Source organism: Andrena cerasifolii, unplaced genomic scaffold (genome assembly GCF_050908995.1).
Source record: "Andrena cerasifolii isolate SP2316 unplaced genomic scaffold, iyAndCera1_principal scaffold0024, whole genome shotgun sequence".
Lineage (NCBI taxonomy): Eukaryota > Metazoa > Arthropoda > Insecta > Hymenoptera > Andrenidae > Andrena > Andrena cerasifolii.
This window is the reverse complement of record NW_027484917.1, coordinates 84,155-100,624: the sequence shown is the minus strand read 5'-3', so window position 1 is coordinate 100,624 and position 16,470 is coordinate 84,155. Positions and strand designations below refer to the sequence as shown.

The 16,470-nt window shown below is 34.1% G+C and overlaps 1 protein-coding gene across 1 annotated transcript; it reads left to right on the top strand.

The window, feature by feature from the left end:
- The first annotated feature begins 2,526 nt into the window (after positions 1–2,526).
- On the top strand, positions 2,527–6,826 carry LOC143378011 (uncharacterized). The gene is made up of 4 exons (XM_076829887.1): positions 2,527–4,485; positions 4,598–4,775; positions 5,643–5,876; positions 5,949–6,826. Exons 1-4 carry the CDS (start codon positions 2,527–2,529, stop codon positions 6,824–6,826), a joined length of 3,249 nt encoding a protein of 1,082 aa, XP_076686002.1.
- The last annotated feature ends 9,644 nt before the right edge of the window (positions 6,827–16,470 follow it).

Here is a 16,470-nt window from a genome sequence, read left to right as displayed (position 1 = left end):
ATTTTTTTTATTATTTTTGTTTATTTAATTTTTTCTTTAATTCATTTATTATTATTATTTTATTTATTTATTTATCTTTTCTTTATTTTTTTATTTTTTTAAATTTTTTAATTTTTTTTTTAAAAAAATGTTTAAAATATTTTTTAAACAATTTTTTTTAAATTTTTTATAATTTTTTTTATTTATTTTTTAAAAAAAAAATTTTTTTTGCTTTTTATTTTTTAAAAATATTTTTTTTAATTTTTTAAAATTTTTTTTTACTTTTCAATTTTTTTTTAATTTTTTAAAAAAAATTTAAAAAATTTTTTTAAATATTTTTCAAACAATTTAAATTTTTTTATTTCTTATATATATTTTAAAATTTTTTCTTTATTTTTTTATTTTTTTTTTCAATTTTAAAAATTTTTTCTTTAAATATCTTCAAAAAAATTTTTTCGTTTCTTTTTTTAAATTTTTGTTTATTTAATTTTTTCTTTAATTCATTTATTATTATTATTTTATTTATTTATTTACATTTAAATTTTCATTTATTTTAAAATTTTTTTTTTAATTTTCATTTATTTTAAAAAAAAAATTTTAATTTTTTTTTTAAATTTCTTAAATTTTTGTTTATTTAATTTTTTCTTTAATTCATTTATTATTATTATTTTATTTATTTATATATTTTAAATTTTTTTTAATTTTTAAAATTTTTTTTTAAAATTTCTTAAAAAAAATTTTATATTTCTTAAAATTTTTTCTTATTTTATTTATTTATTTATCTTTAAATTTTCATTTATTTTTAAAAAATTTTTTAAACTTTTTTTAAATTTTTAAATTTTTTTTAATTTCTTAAAAAAAAATTTTAAAAATATTTATAAATATTTTTTAAACAATTTTTAAAATTTTTATTTTATTTTTTAATTATTTTTTTATTGTTTGTTAATTTTTAAAAAAAAAATACAAAAAATTTTTTTTAAATTTTTTTATTTATTTATTTTTAATTATTTATTTATTTATTTGTTTTTTTTATTATTTTTTACTTTAATCCTTTTTTATTATTTTTTACTTTAATCCTTTTTTATTATTTTTTTTAATTTTTTAAAAAAAATTTTAAAAAAATTTTATTTAGATTTTTACTATTTTTTTCTTAATTTTTTTCCAATTATATATTTTTTTTACTTTTCTTTAATTTTTTTTAATTTTTTAAAAATTAAAAAAATTTTTTTTTTTTTTTTAAAAATGTTTTTTAGTTTTTTATTTTTTTTTAATTTTTTCAAATTTTTTTTAAAAAATTTTTTCAAATTTTTTTTAAAAAATTTTTTCAAATTTTTTTAAAAAATTTTTTCAAATTTTTTTTAAAATTTTTTTTCAAATTTTTTTTTTAATTTTTTGTCAATTTTTTTCAATTTTTCAATTTATTTAATTTAAAAAAAATATTTAATTTTTTCTTTAATTCATTTATTATTGTTATTTTATTTATTTATTTGTTTTAAATTTGTGTAAATTTCTATTTTTTTGTTATTTTTAAAATATTTTTAAAAAAATTAAAAAATTTTTTTTTAAATTCTTTTAAAAAATTTCTTATAATTTTTTTTTAATTTTTCTTGAAATTTTTGTTTATTTATTTTTTTCTTTAATTCATTTATTATTACTATTTTATTTATTTATTTATCTTTAAATTTTTTTATATTTTAAAATTTAATTTTTTTTTACATTTCTTTAAATTTTTTTTTTAAATTTCTTAAAAAAATCTCTTCAACTTTTTTTTTAAATTTTTGGTTATTTAATTTTTTATTTAATTAATTTATTATTATTATGTTATTTATTTATTTACATTTAAATTTTCAATTATTTTTAAAAATATTAAAAAAAAACTTTTTTTAATTTTTTAAAAAATATTTGTTTATTTAATTTTTTCTTTAATTCATTTATTATTATTATTTTACTTATTTATTTATCCTTATATTTTCTTTTATTTTTTTAAATTTTTTTAAAAACTTTTTTTTGAATTTTTTTGAATTTTTTTAAATATTTTAAATTTTTTCAAAAATTATTATTATTTAAAAAAATCTAAATATTTAAAAAAAAATTCATTTATTTATTTTTTTAAAATATATTTAAATTGTTATTTTTTATTCTTTTATAGTCACTCGGTAACTCGGGAGGTAACGGCGTACGTGATGGCGTCGGAAGGACCCGAGTCCTTCCGACGATCAGTCAGTCGACTTCGATGGCGTGCGTGAAGCAGTCACGCATTAGTGTGTATTTCTTATGTTCTGTTCTTTCAATATATATTATCTCTATTCTTCTATAAGGCCTGTCATTATTGAGCCATCCTATCTACTACAGCTTCAGAAGTGGGATTACACCGAAGGATTCGAAATCGTGGAATATCGATTGAAAAATTGATTCTATCGCACGTGCCACGAGGCTATGGCGCCGCGTCCATCGAACGTTCGAGAAACCGTTACGCGTGTGCAAAAATAGTGGTAGGCCCAGTGATTGTGCGAACTACATAAAACTGATATTGATTTAGCGGGCAAAATGGGAAAATTACGTGACGTGCCCGGGTTGGACGAAAACCTTACGAAAGCGCCATTAGGTGTGATTCGGTTATTACATAACCTTGTTTATGGCGAAGTCGGAGATCGCGGGGATCGACAGCGACTGAGAGAATTTACCGGATTTAAATTCACGGAAAACTCAGGCGAATTTCAGGCAAAAGTTAAGTGGATAGTCGAAACACTAACATTAGCTGATTTAGTAGCGATCTGCGTTGTATTACGGTTACCCTATACGGGAGAGCTGGAGGATATCGCGAAACGAATTTGTCGACATTTGACAAACTTTGAATTATTCAACACCTCGGACCAAGCCGAGGAAGAGGAAGAAGACGAGGATCTTAGCGAAGCATACGAAGAAGTACAAGAATCAACCACACCAGCAGCCATATCCGCCGGGCCAAGGTTTACAGTGAGCTTCCGCGACGTCGAGGACACTGTTCGAACTTTCAAGGGCAACGACGGTTACCCGATCGAGACATGGGTGGAAGATTTCGAAGACAACGCGAAATTATTTAAGTGGTCGGAAATGCAAAAGCTGTTGTTTGCGAAGAAATCGCTGAAAGGGTTAGCCAGCCTCTTTGTCAGGGGAGAACGAGGTATTTCTTCATGGACAAGATTAAAATCACTGTTATTGGAGGAGTTTTCAAGCAAATTAGACAGTGCAGACCTGCACGAAGAATTACGCCGTCGCCAGATCAAGAAAGATGAATCACCACAAGAATATTTTTTAGCTATGAAGGAGTTAGCTTCGCGCGGAAAGATCGAAGAGCAAGCCTTGATCAAATACGTAGTCAACGGCATTACCGACGAGTCAAGCCGGAAAGTAGTATTATATGGTGCACGAACATTTAAGGAGCTGAAAGACAAATTTGAAATTTATAATACGATGAAGAAGGAAAAGACACCTTCCACGGTCAGGTACGCATCAAATCGTGCCCGAGGGGTGGGCGGAAAAATGGCCGAGACAGATCGGGCACATCTACCAACCGAGAGTCCTGGTATCGCCGTCATCCGATGTTACAACTGCAACGAGGAGGGTCACGTGGCGGCTGCTTGCGCGAAGCCAAAGAGGGAAAGAGGTTCCTGCTATGTTTGCGGAGCATCCGACCACCAGAAGCGGACTTGTCCTCAGCGGGCAAAAACGGGGAAGACGCGACCTTCAACATTGGCGGGGGATGCTTCAACCCATCTGGTGGAACAAAATTCGGTCATCACACCCAGTTATACCGTCGAAGCGAGGCTAGATATAGGCAAGGTTACAGCAGTATTAGATACTGGTAGTCCCATATCACTTTTAGAGAGAAATCGAATACCAAAGGACGTAAACATTGATCCTTATTTTGAAAACATTAAATTCGAAGGTATAAATGGGACACCGATTTCCGTGTTAGGGCGCTTAAAACAACATGTAAAAATACGAGATACCGAAGTCCTTATTTACTTTTATGTCGTGCCGCGTATTACAATGTCGTACGCTTGTTTATTAGGCCGAGATTTTATTGCCGATGATGGTATCGAAATTCAGTTCGGGAAAATAGTTAATATCCGGAAAAGGAATTCTGCAACGGAGACGGATATGGTTATTCATGAAATTATGAACATTGACGTGGCCGATGATGCGTCAGAGTCTAACGCATTGAACCTTAACGTGAACCAAGAGATAGCGTGGCAGGAACGAGATCGAGTAAAAACCATTATATCCGAATGTTACGTAAAACCCGCGAGACCAGAGTTTCCTAAGGTACAGTTAAAAATGGATATAGTGCTCAAGCCAAATCATAAACCATTTTATGTCAACCCAAGGCGTCTTTCGGGGACCGAAAAATTGGCCGTTGCTGAAATTATTCGAGATTTATTAGATCGGAAGATTATTCGGGCAAGTAACTCCCCATACGGTAGCCCGATTGTACTCGTACAAAAAAAAATGCGGAAATCGACGGTTGGCAATTGATTTTCGATTTTTGAATGAAATGACAATTCGAGACAATTTTCCGATTCCCCGGATCGAGGATCTAATAGATTCTCTTCGTAGTAAAACGTATTTTACGCAGTTGGATCTGAAGGACGCGTTCCATCATGTTGAATTAGAAGAGAAGTGTATACCATATACATCATTTGTCACATTTATGGGCCAGTACGAATACGTACGTATGCCATTTGGTCTCAAGAATGGACCATCTTTCTTTATGCGATTCATTAATAGGGTTTTCCGTTCCCTAATAGACGACGGTAAAATATTAATTTATTTGGACGACATTCTGATCGCTACAGAGACTATAGCCGAAAATCTCTCTATTTTGCAGGAAGTCTTAAGGATAATAATTGAAAACTGTCTTGAATTAAAATTTTCAAAGTGTGCCTTTCTGTTCACAGAAGTAACATATTTAGGTTACCGAATTAATAACAGAGGTATTCGTCCGACAAAAGAAAACATTCGCGCAGTGTCGGATTACCCGATACCCAGAACCTTCCGAGAGCTACAGAGTTATTTGGGGTTCGTATCATACTTTCGAAAATTTATAAGAAATTTCGCAACTATTGCCAAACCCTTATATGATTTATTGAAATCGAAAAGCGATTTCAAATGGGATGATAAACAATTAGTTGCTTTTGAGAAGTTAAAACAGTCACTTATATCGGAACCTATATTGTCAATTTATTCGACTACAGCAGAAACTGAACTACATTGTGACGCCAGTTCATACGGTTATGGATCAGTACTTATGCAGAAACAGGCGGACGGGAAATTTCACCCTATTTCTTATTTTAGTAAACGTACATCGCAAACAGAATCGCGCTATCATAGTTTCGAATTAGAAGCCTTAGCTATTATCTACTCCCTGGAGCGCTTTCGAATTTATTTACAAGGAATCAGATTCAAGATCGTAACTGATTGCAATAGCTTAAAACAAACTTTAGAAAAAAAAGAAGTAAACCCAAGAATTTTGCGTTGGTCCCTTATCTTGAGAAATTACGATTACGAATTAGAACATCGATCAAACGATCGTATGCGGCATGCGGATGCCCTAAGTCGCCAACATACAGTATTAATAATTACTGAAAATAGTTTCGAACGAAATTTAACAATTTTACAAGGGTTAGACAAGGATATTATTGAGATTAAGAAACGGTTAGAGCAAAACGAGGATAAATATTTCGAACTCAACAACGGATTAGTTTATAGGAAGGCAGAAAATAAACTCTTATTCTATGTACCTTCAAGTATGGAAAATAACGTGTTACGTGCTAGTCATGAGCAGATCGGACACCAAGGTGTAAACAAAACATCTGAGTATTTATCGCGTGTATACTGGTTTCCTAACATGAAGCGTAAGGTACAAGAGTTTATTTCAAACTGTATTAAATGTATCACATACAACACTATCTCAAATCGGATTGAAGGCAAACTACATTGCCCAGATAAAGGAAATCTTCCTTTTAAATGCCTACATTTAGACCATTATGGTCCCTTAGAGAAGACGAACCATCGTCAGAAATATATATTTGAAATTATAGATGGATTTACGAAATTCGTTAAATTTTATCCTGTTACCAGCACGAACGCTGATGAGGTCATGAAGCATTTAAAATTATATATTAAGGCGTATAGTAAACCGGCGAAAATTGTAACGGATCGCGGTAGCGCGTTTACATCAAGGAAGTTCCAAGAGTTTTTAACACAACAAGGCATTCAACACGTTTTAATCGCTACTGCTACGCCACACGCGAATGGACAAATTGAACGAATAAATAGGTCATTGACACCTATGTTAGCTAAACTAAGCAAAAGTTCTTATAGTTGGGATCACGTCATCAGCGAGATAGAATTTGCGCTAAATAATACGGTAAACCGCGCGATAGGAGATACAGCACGATTATTGTTCGGAACAAATCAAGTAGGAACGGTAGATGACGATTTACGATTGCTATTAGAAGAACAACAACCAGTAGATCGACAGTTAGAAGAAATTCGATCAAGTGCAGTAGAGAAAATAGAAGCAAGCAATAGGTATAATACGCGATACTATAATCGAAAACATAAAACCCCAACGTGTTACCAATTAGGTGATTATGTAATGCTAAAAAATATCGACGTAACACCGGGCGTAAATAAAAAACTATTGCCGAAATATAGAGGACCGTACGTAGTCAAGCGCATACTAGACAATGACAGATATGTTGTATGCGATCCGGAAGGAAATCAATTAACACAACTACCTTTCGAAGGAGTTTGCTCACCCGAGAATATGAAGCGATGGGTGAGCGAAGAGTATAATTGAGAATCAACTTATGTAACCTTACGTTAAGATTTATCTACCATTATGTTAAAATTTATGTATACCTTATGGCAATGTTGAACATTATGCAATTATGTACCTTATGTTTAAAGATTCAAGTTACCATATAGCAAACGTTATGTTCGACCTTATGTACATTTAAGTTGAATATATGTACCTTATGTCGGCAGTATGTATATATGTCGGAATTTACGTACTTACGGTGGAACTTTATATGTGATTCAGAGATTATGTTTCTTATTACCAAAGAATAAGTATTATGTTGTTTTGCGTACTAGAACCACTTGCGCGACGATATGATTAGGGGCAATCATATACAGTCAGGATAGCCGAACTATAGTCACTCGGTAACTCGGGAGGTAACGGCGTACGTGATGGCGTCGGAAGGACCCGAGTCCCTCCGACGATCAGTCAGTCGACTTCGATGGCGTGCGTGAAGCAGTCACGCATTAGTGTGTATTTCTTATGTTCTGTTCTTTCAATATATATTATATCTATTCTTCTATAAGGCCTGTCATTATTGAGCCATCCTATCTACTACACTTTTAATTTTTTTTTAAATTTTGTTTCTAATTCTTTTTTATTATTTTAAATTTTTTTAGAAATTTAAAAAAAAATTTATTTGGTTTTTTTTTATTTTTTTTTCAATTTTTAAAATTTTTTTTAAAATTATAAAAAATTCTTCTTTTTTTTTAAATTTAAACAAATTCTAATATTTTATTATTTTTTTATGCATTTATTTAAAAAATTTTTTTTTTAATTTTTTTCATTTTTTTTAATTTTTATCTAAATTTCTTAAAAAAATTAAAAAAAATATTTTAAATTAAAAATTAAATTTAAATTAAAAATTTTTTTTTAAATTTTTTTTAAAAAATTTTTTTTTTAAAATTTTCTTTTTAAATTTCTTAAAAAATGTTAAATTCCTTAAAAAAAATTTTTTTTAAATTTTTGTTTATTTAATTTTTTCTTTAATTAATTTATTATTATTATTTTATTTATTTATTTATTTTTAATTTTTTTATTTTCCTATATTTTTTAATTTTTCTATTTTTTATTTTTTAAATTTTCTTTCTTTATTTTTTTGCTTTTAATTTTTTTAAATATTTTTTTATTTACTTTTTTAAAAAAATCTTTTTTTTTCAATTTTTAAAATTTATAGAATTTTTTTTTAAATTTTTTATATAATGTTTAAAAAATATTTGTTTATTTAATTTTTTCCTTAATTCATTTATTATTATTATTTTATTTATTTATTTATCTTTAAATTTTCTTTTATTTTTTAAAATTTTTTAAAAACTTTTTTTGAATTTTTTTTAATTTTTTTAAAATTAAAATTTTTTTTTTAATTCTTATTTTTTTTTTAAAATTATTATTATTTTAAAAAATAATTCTAAATTTAAAAAAAAATTTCATTTATTTATTTTTTTAAAAAAAATTTCAAATTTTTATATTTTTTTATTCTTTTAATTTTTTTTTTAAATTTTGCTCCTAATTCTTTTTTATTATTTTAAAATTTTTTAAAAAAATTAAAAAAAAATTATTTAGTTTTTTAATTTTTTTCTTAATTTTCTTTATTTTTTTTTTCAAGTTTTAAAAAATTAAAATTTTTTTTTTAATGTTTGGTAAATTTTTTAAAATTTTTTAAAATTTTTTAAAAAAAAATTTTAAATTATTTTTAATTTTTTTTATATTTCTTATATAAATTAAAAAAATTTTTTATTTATTTTTTTTAATTTTTTATTTATTTTTTTATTTTTATTTTTTATTTCTTTAACTTTAATTTTATAATTTTTTTAAATTTTTAAAAATTTAAAAAATTTTTTTTATTTTTTCTTTTAATTTTTAAATTTTTTTTAATGTCACGTCCCGGGTGAGGTCTTTTGGGAACGATGACATTAGGAAAGGAGAAAGACAGGCGCGAATCTAAAATCCAGCACTCTGAGATTTTTGGGGGAAGACCAGGCGCGAATATTAAATCCGTCACACTGAGGGTTTGGAAGGAACTTAGGCGCGAATCTTGAATCCAGCACACTGAGGGTTTGAAAGGAATTCAGGCGCGAATCTATAATCCAGCACACTGAGGGTTTGAAAGGAATTCAGGCGCGAATCTATAATCCAGCACACTGAGGGTTTGAAAGGAATTCAGGCGCGAATCTATAATCCAGCACACTGAGGGTTTGGAAGGAGAGCAACGTCAGGCGCGAATCTTGAATCCAGCACACTGAGGGTTTTGAAGGAGAGGAACGTCAGGCGCGAATCTTGAATCCAGCACACTGAGGATTTTGAAGGAATTCAGGCGCGAATCTATAATCCAGCACACTAATCGTTTTACAGGGAGGAACGCCAGGCGCGAATCTATAATCCAGCACACTAGTCGACCAGGGAAGTTTAAAGGCTAGAGCGTATTTGGGGAACACCCGTTAGCACTTTGTTTTGGTTTACGTAATATCAGATTTACCGTTGCATAGGCACAAAAAGTTTCCTCGTAATATTTCTTGAGAAATTCGTCTATACGTGCAGCTATGCAAGGGAATGTTAGTAAACACTGTCATTGTTCTCTAGTTCGCGATCCGCGATCAGCTGTTTCGCCGACTCGTTGGTTTGTATCTTAGTACGTTCGTAACTAATGGTTGAACACAAACAACTTGAAGCAAGATTTTAAACAAAGCGATTTATTAACTTCGTTAATCGGTTATTATAATCGTGCGAGGGGGCTTTTAGCATTGGCACAATATTTGTAATATGGTTATAACATTTAATATATATATATGGACATGAGATACAATATAAGTCGTTTAATAATGATCGTTAATAATAATAATATGATAAGATTGCGATAAGCAGTTATAATAGAATAGTAAGATTGCGATAAGCAGTTATAAATGAAATAATAGAATTGTAAGATTGCGATAAGCAGTTATAAACGAAATAATTGAATAGTAAGATTGCGATAAGCAGTTATAAACAAAATAATAGAATAGTATGGTATGGTGGTGATATGCACAATAATATTAAGTAATATAAATGGCTTACGGTGATCGTCGAACACTGAGTTTAATATTAACACTTTTAAGATATACTTTACAAGAAAGCCTTCTACCGAAGAGGTTTCTGTCGAAGAAAGAGGACTCGGCCTGTCAGGACCTCATATTTATGTACTTTCACAGGAGTATTGTGGGGTACGCGCGGTAAAGACCTTGACACATTTCGGTTTAAGACGCAGTAGGACTTCCGGGGTTTTTACAAACGGTACGTCTATTAATAGACGTATTTATGTCACGTACGCCAAATATACGTCGCAATTAGGTTTCTGGGGTTTTTATGACTGCGAAAAGAGATACTCAACTCATCGAATGGATTTCGGGTGTTTTACGGGAAAGGGGTTATTAGAGTGGCTTGGACTTCATGAGTCGTAAAGAGGGGGTTGAGACTTGGTCTCGATTTAAGAGGGATTTGTAATGAGGGACTTGTTTGAATTTGTTTTTGGAGGGAATGATTCGTGCCTTGTAAGACGAATAGGCGAAGAGGGTTTTGAAACGATCATCTCGTGATGGGGACCGCTAAGGTACATCAGCGAGGTGGAGGTTTGTATTGATCATCCTGTGTTGTTGACCGCTAAGGTGCAACATCAAGGTGATCGGTGATTGAGGAGATGGGGTAGGAGTTGAGTTTGATAGACTTTAGTGGAGTGATTTTGAGGTTTACTAGTGGAATTGGGAATAGGAAACGCGCGAAAAATCGTGGGACGTTACACTACGACAACGGAAGGCGGAAAAATTTGCCTAAATTGCTTTAATTCAAATCGGGTAGAGGTAGACGAGATATATCAAGTGCGCTACCACTAACCTAACGATATATTCCCTGAGTGCCCTCGTTGCAAAAACCTTCTGTTCAAAGTACGGCCTATTAGCAGTCGTGCCGCGTGCACAGAGCATTTACGTCAAATAAATAAAAATTATAACAGGTTCGATATAAACTACCCGGGTAGAGAATATCATAGATTTTGAGTAGCTGCTGCCGGACGCTTAAACATAGGAAACCTCTTAAATCACCCTAAAATAATAAAATTTACCGAGTTTAAAAATGTCCGAATCCGGTGATACCGACAACCTCCGCGTGCTAGACCAAGACGCGGAGCCTTTCAATAGCGCTATAGAAAACGCCACCGCCGAAATAATGGAACAATTACAAAAATTACGTGAGAAACGAGCCGAAATCGACAATTTGCACATGAGATTTGCGGTAAATTCCGAAACTAAAACGTATACGGGCGAAGGCATCGGACCGCCCGAACCCACGCTTAAAGGTCTTTCCGATAAAATACAGAATATCGAAGCAATGATGAAAAAACTTCTTGCACCCCCGCCAATTGCGAATAACTTTGCTACACCGGGTTCCTCCCGTTTCGATACAAAACCGGTGCTAAATTACAATAAAACTCCTGAGGCATTGAATAGTAATAATATTCCGGACCAGGATCCATTGCCCCAGATCAAATTAAAGGACGCTATAGAAACAGTCCCAAAATTTAACGGTCACAATATGTCTGTTTTGCAATTCGCTAGAGCCTGCAATAGGGCTAAAGCTCTGGTTCCCCCGCAGGCTGAACCCCAGCTGGCGAGGTTGTTGCGCAATAAACTGCAAGACCACGCCTGCTTGGCTGTTGAGGATAGGGTCTTCGACTCAGTAAATGACTTAATGAAACAACTAAAACGTACATTCTCCCCCGCGAAAACGTCAGATCACTATCGAGGAGAATTAGCAAATATTATCAAAGGAACAAATGAACACGTACTAGAGTACATCTCGCGCGTTAAGGATCTCCGATTCGCTATTTTGGAAGAGGATAGGGATTATTATCGCGACTTTGCACGGAATCATCCCGAGGACCTAGACCGTTTGACGTTGGATTCATTTGTGGATGGACTTCCCCCCCATATACGAACAAGATTACAACAACATGATTTCGACACGCTCGATGAAGCTTTCGAGCTAGCTGTACTCGTAGACAAGAAAATTGATCGAGACCGCCAGAGATTTTCCGAACAAAAGACTCCAAAAATCATATGTCAAGTTTGTAATAAGACGGGACACGACGCATTGTCCTGCAGGAATAATCAAAAAATAGCCTCCCAATCGACAGAGCGATATTCCCAAAACCGCATTGCGGGATACGATAATCAGGCGCCAAACCCTTTGGTCCCTTACTGGGACAAAAACCGACCTCCTCCTTCAAGGCCTACGGAATTACGTATTTGCGCATATTGTAAAAAGCCCGGACATTTAATCTCTGAATGTAGGAAACGCTTATTTAATCGCAATGAGAGAAGCCCTGGAACCTTCCAGGAACGGGATTCGGGAAACGCTCTGCCCCTACGGTCAACAGCGGACGCGTACCGTGGAACGGGCCAAGCAGAAGCGCGTCCAATGACAATACGAGCGGAATCGGGAATACCAGAACAAGAATCGCTACCGCATGGTTAAATGCCGTCGACGAAGCCCCGTCCGTAATTATTCAGTCCCCGGGTTTTGAAGTAGCACCAGAGTTAATGATTGATACTGGGTCCGAAGTGAATTTGTTGAAAATTCACACAATAAAACAACCACAAAACATAGATATCAATAAACAGGTGCAATTAAGGGGCATCGCTAAAGACCTCGTCTTCACCCTTGGGACAGTAAACATAACTCTATTGGGCAACGATGTCACATTCCACGTAGTCGAAAACGACTTCCCAATCAAACCACAAGGAATATTAGGCACCGAATTCTTTATAAAACAAAATGCTTCAATACATTACTCGAAGAAACAGTTGGAGTTCGAAGGAAACTCCATCCCGTTCGTAAATAAGGATCAACTCGTGCTACCCGCTAGATCGAAAACAGTTTGCTTCGTAAACATATCAAATTCAGACGTAAAGGAAGGATATTTGCCTAGATTAGATTTAGGCACTGGTATTCATGCAGGTAATGCCCTCGTCCGTAATAAGGACGGCAAAGCGTACCTACAAATTATAAATTCTAATGAAATGGACACGACGATCACTGTACCTACTGTTGAATTGGAAGAATTTGAAATTGTAATTCCAGAACCCAAACAAAGACGACCGAAAGAGACTAAGACGTCTAAACGCGTCAATCCTATTCCAACCCTAACAAAATTCAAGCCCCTCTTTCCCCAGGATCCGTCGATCCATCATTCAGAGGTACCCGCGAAGGTACACTCGCTCTCATCCCCAGGGCATTATGCCGAAACAACCCTTCCCCTAGAATTCCAGGAGTCTCTTACTATGGCGTCGGGTGAGGAAATATCGATAATTTCTGAACAAACCGCAACAAGAATGGAACGAGTGCTCAAACTAATTTCAACGGAACACATGAATCCGGAGGAAAAACTTCATGTCCAAAGAATTTTATATAAATACCATGACCTCTTCCATCTACCAGATGAGAAGTTAGGCCACACAAACGCTATCCAGCATGGGATCCAGACAATGGACCCAGTGCCAGTAAATACTAAACAATATCGCTTCCCTCCTGTACATAAGAAGGAAATAGACAAGCAAATAAAGAATTTACTAACTAACGACATTATAAAACCGTCATTATCACCCTATAATTCACCTATTTGGATCGTCTCTATAAAACCAGGACCCAATGGGGAACTCTTGTGGAGAATGGTAATTGACTTCAGGGATTTAAACGGAAAAACCGTTCCTGACGCATACCCACTTCCAAACATTAACGAAATACTAGACCAATTAGGAGGAGCAAAATACTTTTCCGTATTCGACCTAGCTTCCGGATTTCACCAAATCCCTATGAAACCGGAAGATGCGCCTAAAACGGCCTTTTCTACACCTCATGGACATTATGAGTTTGTTAGAATGCCATTTGGACTTTGTAATGCACCAGCTACCTTCCAACGTTTAATGGATCACACGCTCACGGGACTCCAAGGCACAGAAATGTTCGTATATCTGGACGATATTGTCCTTTACGCGAGATCCCTTACAGAACATTTAATAAAATTTAAAAAACTTGCTCAACGCCTAAGAGAGGCGAATCTTAAACTTCAGCCTTCGAAATGTAAATTTCTACACAAAGAAGTCGCATATTTGGGTCACATAATTACAGAACAAGGAGTAAAACCTGATCCAGGAAAAATTGAAGCCGTCCGAAACTACCCGGCACCAAATACACCTAAAGGAATCAAACAATTCCTTGGTTTAACCGGATATTATAGGAAATTTATCCCAGACTTTTCTAAAATAGCTCGTCCGTTAACCCAACTATTGAAGAAAGACACAATATTTGAGTGGGGACCGTCCCAGAAAACGGCTTTTGACCACTTAAGACTAGCATTGCAGAAAGAACCTATCCTGCAATACCCGAATTTTGACCTGGAATTTCACGTCACTACAGATGCTTCTGACTACGCTATAGGAGGGATATTGAGTCAGACTATAGATGGAAAAGAGTTACCGATCGCTTACGCCTCTCGCCTCCTAAATAAAGCAGAAATAAATTACGCAACCATAGAGAAGGAACTTTTAGCCATCGTATATTGCATTAGGCACTTCCGACCTTATCTATACGGAAGGAAATTTATTTTATTTACCGACCATCAACCACTAATCTGGTTACATAGAGTAAAAGACCCAACGTCACGCCTCGTTAGGTGGCGTTTAAAATTAGCTGAGTATGAATACGAAATTCGATACCAACCGGGGAAAAGCAACAAACTTGCCGACGCTCTATCTCGTAATCCCCCTACAGTGGAGGCATGCCCAATACGGCCACGAGAAGAAGCCGACGAAGACTGGGTGGACTGGCCCACACCAGATACCAAAAAACCTCGGACTACTAAGGAAACTAAAACCCCACCTACACGAGGTCCTGGAAGACCTCGGGGTTCCCGACCATCCACCTCTGCTTCAGAACCCACAAATAAACCCCATCTAAGGACGAAACCTACGCGGATGCAGCCTCACCGGAAGGTACGAAAAGGTCCAACATCTGCAGTAGAATCCACAAAAGAAAATTTATCAGAACCAATGAGTAGCGTCGAAGAAAAGAATCAGGAAAATGAAGGGGAACAAATAACCACCCCTTACGAACATATTTCGCCTCAGCAGTCCCCAGTTCCTCAGATACAAACGGATCCCGATTCCGAAGTGGAATCAAACGTATCAGACGAGTCAACATCCGACTCGGATTTATCAATAATTGAGCAAGACGATTCCCATGATGCAGAATACGAAGCTGACCCAGACCGAGAAATCAGAATAGTACCGTCCATCAGTCGCGACCCATTGTCCCTACGTAAAGAAACGCTCGTCTTCCTTTTGAGTGCCGATGGGAAACCTTGCGACGAAGGAGCTAAACAGTTACAAGAAGCAGGAGAACTGACAATAGCAAACGAACTCACTCTGGGCAGGGCTCATGTGTCATATAAAAAGGGACAAATTCTCGTAGGGTTAGTTATCAAGGAAACACAAAATATTCCCCTAACCACGACAAATTGGAGAACAGCCCTTTCTTCTCTTAGGGATGTAGTACGTGAGTTAACTATATATTCATTCAGTATTGCCAAAACGACAAACATTGATCAGCTAAGTTGGCAAGATATTATTATGGACATTCTCGAAACCGTCGACGAGGAAGACATCGAGGTCACAATATGCCTACAAATAGTTCAGATCCCCGAAGAATCAAAGAGACAAAGCATTATTACAGAAAATCACGCGTCTGCATTAGCTGGACATAAAGGAGTAACAAAAACCTATAACCGAATTAGACACCACTATTTCTGGAAAGGAATGAAGAAAGCCGTTGAAGATTATATTCGAAAATGCGAAGACTGTATGCGGAAGAAACTCGTTCGTGTTAAAACCAGGCAACCAATGATCCTTACAGACACGCCTGGACGCGCCTTTGATAAAATAGCCTTAGATATAGTAGGACCGTTACCCACCACGAGAGAAGGAAATACCTACATATTAACCATGCAAGATTTATTAACTAAATATTTCGTGTGTGAACCACTCAAACAATCGACGTCGGAAAAAATTGCAGATGCATTTATAAGAAAGTTTATCTGTCAATTCGGAGCTCCCAGAGCCATCCTCACTGACCAAGGAGCTAATTTTACTGGTAAACTCATGAAAACTATCGCGCAAAAATTTAAAATTGAACAATTTCGAACCACAGCTTTTCACCCACAGACTAACGGCTCTCTAGAGCGATCGCACCTTGTCCTAACAGAATATTTGAAAATGTTTATCGGTAGATACAGTGACTGGGACGAATGGACCGACATGGCCGCGTTCTCTTATAATACCAGCGTCCACGAGGGCACTGGATACACTCCACATGAATTAGTGTTCGGTAAAATAGCCCGGGTACCCAGTCGGAAAAGAATGCCCGAAGACTTTGAAAATGAAACTTATAGTCAATACCTCTCGAAATTAAACATAAGGATGCAAGAACTGCAAACCGCTGCAGCAGAAAAGTTAAATCAATCAAAACTCCGTTATAAAAAGTACTACGATAGACACATAAGCGAGAAGACCTTTAAACCGGGCGACTCGATTTTCGTATTAATAGAACCCCGAAAGGGAAAA